Raw genomic sequence first — 12226 nt, forward strand, 5'->3', positions numbered from 1 at the left:
CTGATCGGCGTTCCTCCAAATTTTTGAAGCCGGTCATCATTTCAAAAACTGCCGCCAATGGATTTCTTCCATATTATTTTTTCTTCCTCTTTCCATTTCCGAAGGAGGTAAAAACATGGCGGGATAAGGTGGTAGGGAGTGCTGGTTGTGAGGGGAATGGGATGGGGTGGACTTAAATGCTCCCCCGAAAGAGATTTCCCCGTGATTAAGGGTCCTCTCGCCCGGAAAGAGAAGACGCGCTCTTTCTCGCTCCTTTCCCGCCACATTACTCCCATTGACCCGAATCCCTTGCTCGTTCATTCTCCATGCCCACACCCTCCCTCCCTTTCCCGTCCACCTCGGGAACGTTTTTTCCCCCGCTCTCCTCAAACACTTCTCGCGGCCCGTATGGTCCTTCCCGATCCGTACATCAGGAAATGGATACCGAATGAATATTTTTAGATATTACCATCGGCGTATGTAGAATGAAATACGCATCGTATATTGCTAATCATAACAAGGGCGTACCCAGGATCAAAAATAGGGGAGGGAGGAGTCGTTCAAGTAATAAAATTTTAAGCAAGAAAAAGGTGAATGAAACCAACATCGTAAGACAATTATCACAGCGCTTTATTAATTCATAAAATTATTTGCTTGAAAAAATTATTTTATTTACATGACTTATACTAAAATCATTTTTTCGTGTATTTAAAGAAAATTTGTTGAAAACTTTCGTTTCAATCCGGTCCTGATTTACCTGAAAGGCTTTTGCGATTTTTGCTTCTGGGGGGGGGGGGGGGGGGGCGGGGCTGCCCCTTCTTGTCCTGCCTGGAGGGACTCGGAGGTCCTTCGCTGGAAAATATTTTAGAAAATTGCATATCCCGAAATAGATTTTTGCCCTATCCTGGCTCTAAAAACTAGATTAAGGTTAGTAAAAATAGCGATTACGTAAGAATAAATACGATGAAAAATGAGAACCGCAAAGCTTATCCAATATAATGCATTATGGGTTCCATGTTATGTTTAGAGAAAATTGTTCATTGAAACTGTGCTGAAATATAAAAACCACTAGAATAATCTTTTTGAATAACGCTCTCAAAAAAGCATCAGGCTCTCTTTTATATTCTGACTTTTTTAAATTTATTTTTTATATAATATTTTACACCGAGAATGTTATAAATAAATCAACTAATTAAAAATAGCATTTTTTAATTGCAAACACAATTTCATTCAAGTACCTAATCTTTTTTACTGTTTATTTTTTTAACCGCTCAAGGAGTATTTCTTTATCACACCTTTCATATACGTTTCACGATGGACGCGAAAGTTGTGAGGGCCCCGTTAGCTCGGGGCCCTTCGCAATTGCCGATCCGCCGACCTAGCCAGACCGCCCCTGATACCCCCCTTCTATACTAATACTATTGTTTCAGCTAATGGAAGGCAGAGTGAATTATGGATATGATCAGGAGAGCTATTGAGACATGTAGATCAGGTTCTAGGAACAGCCGCTTACATGCAGCGCCCTCTTCCCACGGAAACAATCTATTTGTATTCTAGCATGCCTCAGACTATAATTTGAGGCATCGAATGCGAATCCACGGCTTTTATGTTGCTTGAAGGTAAACCACATGCCTCACTCACGTGGAAACATGCAATTACACGTTCAATGAATTTTCACCCATTAGTTGCTATTAAATGCTGTGAAAGTCCACAAAAAAAGTTTTCAGTGAACATTCACACAACCTAGTATGCTCCTGCAATGTTATAATAACTTGTAATTGAATGTTCTTTAAACGTAGTTAGTTTGTTTTTAATTTGTTTTTGAAGATTCTTTTTAGCTATTTCAGGTTTACAATAGCGTCTCTGATAAATTGTATTAGTTTCCAATGGATGTTCCTGATACCATTTTAGACACATGGTGTTTGAAAAATTTTCATGGGAAAAATCATTGTCCTTGAACTATATTTGAAGCAGTATTCACTGCCAAGGCTTTTTTTAAATGAAAGGCGGTGATTAGAGCCGAGGTGCGAAAGCTCACAATTTGGTTACTGTTTCAGGGATAATAGAAATTTTATTCCAGCTGATTTAATCTTATTAGTAGTTCGAGATATCCTTGACGGAGGAATCGGAGGCAAATTATAAATCGGCACTTCTCTGAATTGTACGTTTAGTTTGTGACACTACCGTTTTAGCGTAAGGAATAACGGCCACCGCAGTCTTAATTCGTGTACTGATTGAGTGCATTGGCGAGTCGCCTAGCTGTTCACTGGCATGAATAATCAGATAAAAGGCGTAATTACGCGATCCTTTGAAAAGATTTATCATACATTTAAAAATAATGACGTAAACAAGCCACTGGCGATAGTTGGCCATGGAAAAATAAGGTTTAATGAAGAAATTTTGGAATATACATGATAATTTTTCCCTTAAAGCTTTATATTGAAAGAAGGAAAATAAGATTTGAGTGTGGCCTTAGGTGACGAAGAAAGGACGAAATAAAGTTAAATGACTCCATTACATTTGTTTCCGAGGAAGCGGTGGATCAACGTTCCATCCGAAGGATACGAACTTTATAAATTGCCGACTTTACTAAATATTAGGGTAAAACCGATATATTTGATGGAAACATTTTTTTCCTGCATTTACGCGTAGTTGCTTCTGAGAAATTATCTTGAAATTAATGTGTTAATAACATGTTAATGCTATCTCTCAACAGTACAAATTTAATTTTAAACCGATAAATTTCGTTATGATGCAATTTTTTCATCACTGCTAATCCGACTTTTCTGCGGATGCATTGACGGCCGGCTGTCTGCACGGTGTTTCCCTTTGTAATTGGTGATGCCTGCAGAATGCAACAAGGCTTATGAAAATAAAGCTCGCACAAGCTAAAACCACGCCCTCTTCAGTCTATCACTATATCGACATACACTGACTACCTAGTGTTTACACAAAAAAGTTGACGACTTTTATCAAAAACTGTGTCGTCAGGCAATCCGCAGGCAAATCTGGGGAACCGGCAGATAGTGGGCCGACGGTCTGCATACAGTGGCGTAGCCACGGCAGGGGGTGGGGAGTTTTCGGGTTATACAAGGAGGTTTTAAATATCTGTATGCGCCGTTACCGAGTTTTTGGCGTGGTCAAAGTTCCCCCATCTTAGTTTGACAATTTTTGGACTTCGTCCCCGGCTGATATTTTGAAGTGGCTAAGTTTTGTTCTGAAAATGAACTACATTAAGTGAAAAATGCTACCATAATTATTAGTATTTCGCCGGTGAATATCATAGAAAAAGATTAGTAGAAGTTTTTCCTGGGAAAAGATATTTAAGTCATAACTTCGCGAAGCCTAGCAACGGAGTAAGAAAAAAAGGCTTACATTGTGCCTTCCATAGTTTATTTTAATGTATTAACTAGTTTTGACCATAAATTTCATCAAATAGTCAGCATTGACCCTTATGGAATTGTCAATATTTTGGTCAAAGTGGGCGTGGCTTGTCCTACCCAAGCACCCCCATTCCGGCAACACTTCGCTCCACGCTCGAAACCAGTGGCTCCCCATCCAGATATTTACAACCTCCATGGGGTTACAACCCCTTTGAAGCCAAGCCTAAAACGCGCCAAAAACGAGTAAGATGGCCTCAATGGATAAAAAAATAATTTATTTTTAATAAATACTCGTACAAAATTACTGTCTCTGAGTCCTAAATCTCACGTTTTCAGAATAAAAAATCCCCGGGCCTCCCTTTGCCCTGGGGTGTTTTCCATACACAGTGGCGTAGTGAATTTAGTTCGGATGGGGTCCAAAACCAGGGAGGAAAATTTTTGAAAATCTGGGTACTAAGTAATGGATTTTAAACTAATTTTTAACAATTTTCATAATCAAAAATACTTAATTTCTTAAAGAAATATTTTGGAAAAAATCATGATTTTCATTATTTAGTTATCTTTTATTAATGAAAAATTGTGTTTTTATTTTTCGGAGGGGGTCCGAACCCCCTGCACCCCCCTGGCTACGCCACTGACCATACACCCCGGAAGGACCCCAAAATCTTCGGTAAATGACACCCATTTCAACATCCTGGCTACGATAGTGTCTGCATGCACAGTCTCCAAGTGTGAACGAGGCTTTAAGTATGCGAAGAATCGTGACATCTCCCCTCCATCTTTTTCTCTTACCCTCCCTCCCCCCTTTAAGTATTATGCCCGCGACTCCGGGGAAGAAGGACCAAGGCCATCGGAGACTCATCTTCCGACGCTTCGTCACGGAGACCTTTGTCCCACTTATCATAACCGCTCCCCCGTGCTCTCGGATACCGCATCATTCTCCCACTTCCTCTACCAGCCCACTCTTAATCTGTGCCGGCCTATTTATCCCTACTTCATTCCCTTCCTTCCAAAAACTAATCCTTTATATCTTTCTCTTTTTTAACCCTCAGCTGTGCTTGTGTCGTATCCAAATCCCGATGGCCCTCCCTCTCGCTGTGATTATTTTTCGTTTCCCTCCGACGAAATGAGTTCGTTTACCAGTAAAAGAAGGAGGGAGTAAAAAAAAAAAAAACATTCTGCCGCTCATCCTCTTCTGGGTTGGAAGAGCGCCGCGGAGTCGCTGCAGTTATTCAAACTACCATCTTTCATTAGGAGGCGAGCCAGTTTTTTTCTTATCCCGTCTCCGGCCACGCCACCATTCCCTCATTATTTAAGGCGTCTAGTTTTGGTTCCACGGAGGAGTCATTTGTTTGCGTCTCGGGAGTGGGACTCGCAATCTTAGAATGAGGGTCCAGCGGGATGATCGAAAGATGATGATGCCATGCGGAGTGAAGATTTTTATAGCGAGGCTAATCAAGGCGTAGATGTGTGTATCGTTCCATTGGCTTTTCATCACGTAGTAGTTGGGTTTTATTAAAAAATAAAAGTCGAAGAAAGGTTTATGAATTCGAGAATGACTTCAGATAAAAATGTTTCACCTCCGAAATTAGTTAGAACATACCCCAAGCAGCAGGCGAACTGACACGTATACTAGAGCTGTGCCGGTGAGTCAACTAACTCACCCCAACCAGCCAGTTGACAAAAGTAATGAAAAACTGATGCATGTGTACCGTTGTCAGTATTAAATGTTGTTTGTGTGGAGTAAGAAACTTAAATCTATTGAATTTACAACAGGAAATACAATTCTGTTGAATTTTAAAGTTCAAGTTGTTATTGGATTTTGTTGCATCTATTAGTTTCTGTTATTATAATATTTTTAATGCCCGTTTTTATTTAATTTTTTAATTCTTTCTTTAAAATATTTGAACGGTGCATAGTGCGGTCCATGAATGCAATGTGAAAACTATGCTTAAGCTTTCATATAAAAAATAAATTACTAGTGATAACTTAAGAATAGAAGAAGGAGGAGACACACGAAAGACTAATGGAAGAGAAATAAATCAGGCAGTATTATTTTTTTAAATGTCTGAGATAATTGTGTGTAAACGTGCCTTCGGCCTGGATGTTTAAACCATTAAGGAATGTGGTGGAGAAGAAGTTGATTCAAAAGGAAAGACTTTTTTTCATTAATGCTTTGTACGAAAGAGAGATGGGAGGAAATGCTTGAAAACAAGGCGAGTAGCTCTCTGTTCTCATTGGTGGATGAGGGATGATCGATGGGCGGTTGACGGTTGTTAGATAGGGATGGAAATTCCATTGAAAATTGAGATCTAGCAGCAGGTGATATCCATCGTATACAGACTGTCCCACAGGTCGTGTGCCATTTTTCACCTCTAATTTTAGTAACTTTTCATCGAGAAATATTCATGAAAATTGGCATAATTATGGGGAAAGGTCCTAAGTTTTGTTGAGTGTAAGCAAAATTCTACAATTTCAACCTTTTGACCTCACAATGTCTGCCCAAACAGAAAATTTGAATTTTCCTTATGGGGTTTCAATGTTAAAAAATCGAGGTAGAAAAAAGTCTGAATTTTATTGACCGAGATGTCAATTCTTAGGTTTTCGGACACGAGAAAACCGAAAATAACATTTTTATTTTCGAGAATTCAACCGTTGACCCAGTAAGGTCACATTCAAGGTCATAAGGGTGGCAAAAAGAATAGCATACCAACAAAAGTGTCGATCCATAGGTTTTAAAGGGTGCCCTTTCCTATTACCCGTATTATCCACTCATTGACCTCCAAGGTTAATCCGGAAGTCAAAGGTCATAGAGGTAAACGTTGTGCCATCGTGACAACCAACGTGTGGAACCATAGGTTTTAAAGGGTGCCAAAGTCGGTTTTGCAGTTCATAGATCCATATTGTTGATAGTTTGACTTCCGAAGGTCATGATGGGGGTCAAAGGTTATAAAGTTAACCGTCGGGCCATCGTGACAAAAAACGTGTGGAACCATAGGTTTTAAAGGGTCCCCAAGTCTGTTTTGCAGTTTGATAGATCCATATTGTCGATTTTTTGACCTCAGAAGGTCATAATGGGGTCAAAGGTCATAGAGTTATGTTTTGAAATATCAGGGAAACTAATGTCCTATACCAAATTTTTTGAAAGGTGACAAAGTGAGTGGTTATTTTCGGTTTCCTCGTGCCCGAAGACCAAAGAATTGACATCTTGGTCAATGAAATCAAGACTTTTTTCTATATCGATTTTTTTAGCATTGAAGCACCTTGAGGAAAATTCAAATTTTTGGTTTGGGCCCACATTATGAGGTCAAAAGGTCAAAATTGTAAAATTTTGCTTACACTCAACAAAACTGAGGACCTTTCCCCATAAGTATGCCAATTTTCATGAATATTTCTCGCTGAAAAGTTGCTAAAATTACAGGTCAAAAATGGCACACGACCTGTGGGACAGTAATGTTACACAGATAGCCGGCCTCGGTGGCGCCGGGGTAAAGTCCCCGACTGCCAACCTAGAGGTCGCGGGTTCGAATCCCGCCTGGGTGGCTTGACTACCATCCAGGGCATGGCTGTTTGTGAATGTCTAACAAGTTAATTGTAAGAGAGGACAACTCTGTCCTAAATTCGCTTGTATAATAAAGACGAATTATTATTATTATTTGTAACATCCATGACGAGTAGTAAAAATAATGTTGCATAGACATCCAAGTTGTAATAACCGCGATATTCTTAACTGGCATTGAATAGTTGTAATCCGTACGTATTAAACTAAAGAAAGGAAGTAGAAGATTAAGTCTACATAAAATAAGGGTAAGTAAAAAATTACTCTCGAGAAAGTTAATGCACTTCTCCTTTTTACCATTAAATCAAGAATCAGCACTCATTTCCTTAAAAAAATTATTCCAAAAATATCCTTAGGTGAAATAAATGCTGCATAGAATTGAAGAGCAAAAATAGTTTGTATGTATGTATGTGTGTTGATTAGCAAAAACCATAATAAGCATAACCATTATCTTGTCATTTGATGCTGTGAAGACATCTAAGAGATGTTGTAATATGAACTCCATGTCCACTGTTGGACATCGCTGCGACGTTTTTGGTGACCCTTGGGATATTTGACCGATATCCATAGAACAATTAATTGGATTAGCATGGATATTTCACGGATGACATATGTTAACTCCGAAAATGTTGGCTGGATATTGATTGCTGATTGGGAATTGGGGTTATGATCGGTTTTCCGCACGGAATTATAGCACTAAATTGAAATCCAGATAAAAAACACTGGCAGATCAAAAATTGATATTTTATTCCATAAAATAAAATAGTTTTTTAATCAATACAAGTTAAAACCTAATTTCTGATGGCGATACATGCTTATAGTTGTTATTAAATCGCGCTCATTTTCCAGTGAATTCACTTGAAATGATGAAATTACTTTTTTCCCCTGTCGACGTACGTGGGAATTTGTGATTGAGTAAACTCATTAGGTGAATTTTCCGCCGTTGTTGGTAGGATTTGTATTATTTCATCCAGAAAATAGCCCAGTTTTAGTGCTGCAAAAATAAAACTTTTCATGAAAATGTTCACGAAACATCCGGTGATTTGAGCGCTTGTTTCCGTGAAAAAAGTTTTTTTGTTGGATTATTACTTTTATTGTGAAGGAATTAGCATAAGAGTCATAATGTACAGTAAGTTTGGAATCTGTGTGGATTAAAGGCACTTAACATGTAAGACTTCCACACCATATTAAACGTAAAAGTGATTTAATAGCTAGTCTTTCTTAATGAAAAATATGGCCCATAAAAGAAGTTGCCTTTATGGGAATAAAATATTTATTTAAATATCAAATTCTTAAGAAGAGGAGCCCAAATATGAATCGTAGGCGGCATTTTCGTTCTGTGTGCCTTGAGAAGCACGTGGAAAATCTTTATTGGTCAAACTTAGCTCGATTCCACTTATTTATTCTCTCCATTTGAATTTGATAGGCGGTAAAATCCTTTAGATATTTCATTGTAGAGATTAAATGAGAGAGAATTAAAATTTAAGATCCATCAGATTAAGGTCTTTCGAGCTATAATAATCCTCCATTACGAGTGTTCCAAATAAGAAGTAAGCACCCCAAGAGATTTATCGTATGCAACAGCAATGTAGGGTTTTTGCTTGGAATCCAGGAATTATTAAGATGACCACTAACTGTTTTCATTTGGTGGTTCATTATTTATCCGCCCGCAAGCTTTGTTTCCGTGGCTTTCATCCAAATTTTGTTGGCATTTCTAAATAAGGATCAGCTATTTAAAATAATTCAACCTCAGAGTTTAATTTAATTTGTGTCCCTCGATGTTCCAGTTACAGTTTGGCAACCTTTTCAGTTGTCTCATACGAGTTATAAATCTTATCGCACTAGGGTAAGCGGTATAACGTGTGACTTGGCAAGCCTTTCAAAATGTAACATCTACACAAATATTGATTTTCATGCTCTTCCAAGAGAGTTAATTCATTTGTAACATGTATCGCATTTTGGTATTTATCCAGTCATTAGCTATGGTTCAATTCTTAGCCATTTTCATAATATTTTTGCGTCGGTCGAGTTAATGGCCTTTATTTCTTGGATTTTCCTCCTCTCACCTGAAGTCAACGAACTTTTGTTGATATTTGGATTATAAATTGACCTCGCGTCACTCCTTAAGGGTGTCAGTATACTTGAATAGAGGTAAATTGATAGTCCTCTTACGCTACGTCCTCCCATGGCTTCCGCCCGACGTGTTCATTGTCACAACAACGTTTTAAGTACGTCATATTTAACTATGCGATAAAAAACGCGTCGTTCGGACACGAATTTTGTGAAAATATTAGGCAATGTCTAATTTAAAAAGAGTTAGAAAGAGTTTGTTGTAATAATGCGATCGTTATACGAATTCAGTAGGGAAGGGGGTGGAGGTTAATGGAATTACTATGATTTTTTTTAGTTTTAGGGAGTTTTAGAAACAGGGAGTTACAGCTGTATAGCTTATTGGATGGATCATAAGAAACAAAGTAAACGAAGAACTGATGAACGTGATAATTATTGCTTCAAAAATAGAAAAAAACTTACACCCAAATGGTTGCATAGAGGATGTCCTATCAGCGATTATTTCCAATTCTACGCGTTTAGGTTTCTGGCCGGTGGCACGTAGCAGTCAAATATTGAATTATTCAATATTTAATTAACTTTGAATATTGAATGTTTGATTAAATTTAGTGCTTCATTCATTTGTTGGTTCACTGATTGTCAATTTTACTCCAGCAAGACTCAAAAAGTGACCTATTTTTTAACCTTTGCTTTTCACATTTTTACATGCTATTCTGGCCTACGGGAATTTCTACCTCACACATCAGTATTCTTTATCTAAGCACTTTGATACTCATTGTCTCAATATGAAGGCATATTTGATTTATAACTTCCTAATTTTAAGATGATATGAATCAGGCGTGGAAAATTAGCTGACTTTGATATTTACTAAGATCACCGCTGCTGTAACTAAATTAAAAACCTGAGACTGTTAGTTGAGAATTAAAAGGAGGATAGCTTTTTCAGTTACTTGTGGAAGTATTTTTTATTATTATTATGTATGTATGTATGTATTAGGACGAAATTTTAGGCATAATTAAAAAAAATGGAATATTTAATAAAAAATGAAAGGATCAGTGCTTTGAAAGAAAGAGTGGAAAAAATCCAACGGTTCACTATTAATTACTCAGTATTTTTATTTTAATATTCTTATCACAAATGTTTCTTTATAGATTTCTTATCGATAATACAACTTGCAGCAGTAATAAATTAAAATAATTTTAGCCCTCTATCATTTTTAAATTATCATATACTATAACATCAGTGTTCTTAAATTTTAGCTTACAGTGATTTATTCTATCTAAAGGTTATCTTTTTAGTCGTTCTCCGATCAAAAGGGGATCTTTTGTCAGCGCTAATCGCTCATATTTGGTAGGTAGTCTTTTAAGTGAGACATAAGAAAAAATATAATAACTTTGGACTTGGATGTGCATGCCGTTGGCCTGCTTTGGCGCAGCATGTTGAGTACCTAAACCTACTTTTTGCCAACGAGGTCTTGAGCTAGTAACGAATTTAATGACAGTAAAAGCTGTTTCGTATTTCGTCCAGACTGGAGAGTGACATATGTTTTCTTTTGAGGGCTCGAGGAGGGGATAGCATCGCAACTTGGGAGGAGGAGGCACTAAAGTGCCAGGTAGAGTGGAGATGCATTTTTGCCTCTGGAGGGTCTAATGGGTATCAACGTATGGGCGTTTGTGGTGAAGTGCAGGTTATGTCATGCTGTGGAAGCAGTTTTCAGCGCTTTTTAAGTTTAATTTTTTGGTTTTGAACAAGTTATGGCAAAACGAAGTAATATTCTCATCCTTCTGATTTACCTCAAATATGTCAAATATTATATCCTATAACGTCAGACGTTTATCTTGCTCCAAATCCTCTTCATTTTTTAAAAGTTCAGCATATTTTTGCTTCAATTATTCGAGCAACTTCCCTTTTTTTCTTTCTCCTTAACAATCCTATCCCATCAACAACTCCCTAACAACATCAATAATTATATATAAAAATGTTTGAATCTACTGAACATACTAATGAAAATCTGCAATTTTAACTAGAGCGGGATTCTTTCCCAAGGCATGAGAATTCAATTCGAGGAAAGTGTGACAAAATAAGACAACTTTTAGAACCTCTCTAGGTTATGGCATTGATAGAATGGGAATCATCGTTAACGAATTTATTAAACTTAATTGTTTAAAATTTAACTTTGTGAAAATCCATTGTAAACAATAAAAGGTATGGTATTTTTTCACACAATTTATTTAAGATGTTTCTTCGCAGAGGCGACATCTTCAGGTACGGAATTTTTATAGTTATTTTTTTAGTTATTTTTCTTAAAATAACAATTTCTGTACGTGAAGATATCGCCTCTGCGACGAAACCGGTCGTCTCAAATAAACCGTGTAAAATAGTACCAGACCTTATATTGTTTATAACGAATTCATTGATGAAATCATTGAATAGCACACCTATTCAATGATTTCATCAATAAATTCGTTATAAACTATATAAGGTCTGGTACTTTTTTTACACAGTTTATTAAAGACGACCGGTTTCGTCGCAGAGGCGATATCTTCACGTACAGAAAATGTTATTTTAAGAAAAATAACTAAAAAATAACTATAAAAATTTCGTACCTGAAGATGTCGCCTTTATGACCATCTGGCGGCTTTCAAGGGCACTTCCATTGAAATTTTATGGCCTAAAAATACATTATTAAATAATGAGCTGGATAAAAGTTACTGAGTAATATACAGAGAGCTACTAGTACTGTAACTATAGGAATTGAAATTTTTAATATTAATGTTTTAATTTTCATTTACTTTAATTTCACCTAAGTGATAGGTATTTACCTAGTACGCCTAGTCGAAAGTTGATGGTCACCACGACGAGACCTCCGTGAGAAGCCAGTATCGATCCGTCATACGGGTTTCCTGAATTCCATTCGAAGGATTCGCCATGGATGAACACGATCACGGGCAGGCGCATGTTGGATCCTCCGCTGCTGCCGTCTAACCTCGTCAGGGGAACTGAAAAAGAGGAAAAAGAAATATGTCATTAACACACACGCACACAAATAACTGAGGGATATTGTAGAAAAAGGGGAACATTTCCAAATTTAAACCATCTTTAAGAAGACGCCTCATTCTTTCCCAGTTAGTCATTTTTTCGTGCTATAATAGGGTGGTTTTCTATATTTTTATTGCCGAAATCGAAATATTATTACTCCTGAAGTACGCATTTCACGCTTTTAAATTTTTAAATG

The 12226-nt window shown here is 37.3% G+C and overlaps 1 protein-coding gene across 1 annotated transcript in view; it reads right to left on the bottom strand.

Annotated features, from left to right (window-relative positions):
- Nucleotides 1–11987, bottom strand: part of LOC124161085 (neuroligin-1-like) — a 49082-nt gene extending 37095 nt beyond the window's left edge. Inside the window, exon 1 of the mRNA XM_046537272.1 lies at nucleotides 11814–11987. Coding sequence (XP_046393228.1) covers nucleotides 11814–11949 — 136 coding nt within the window. The 5' untranslated portion in view covers nucleotides 11950–11987. The remainder of the gene's footprint in view (nucleotides 1–11813) is intronic.
- Between the last annotated feature and the right edge of the window lie 239 nt (nucleotides 11988–12226).

The sequence above is a fragment of the Ischnura elegans genome, chromosome 6 (assembly GCF_921293095.1).
Source record: "Ischnura elegans chromosome 6, ioIscEleg1.1, whole genome shotgun sequence".
NCBI classification, from domain to species: Eukaryota; Metazoa; Arthropoda; class Insecta; order Odonata; family Coenagrionidae; genus Ischnura; species Ischnura elegans.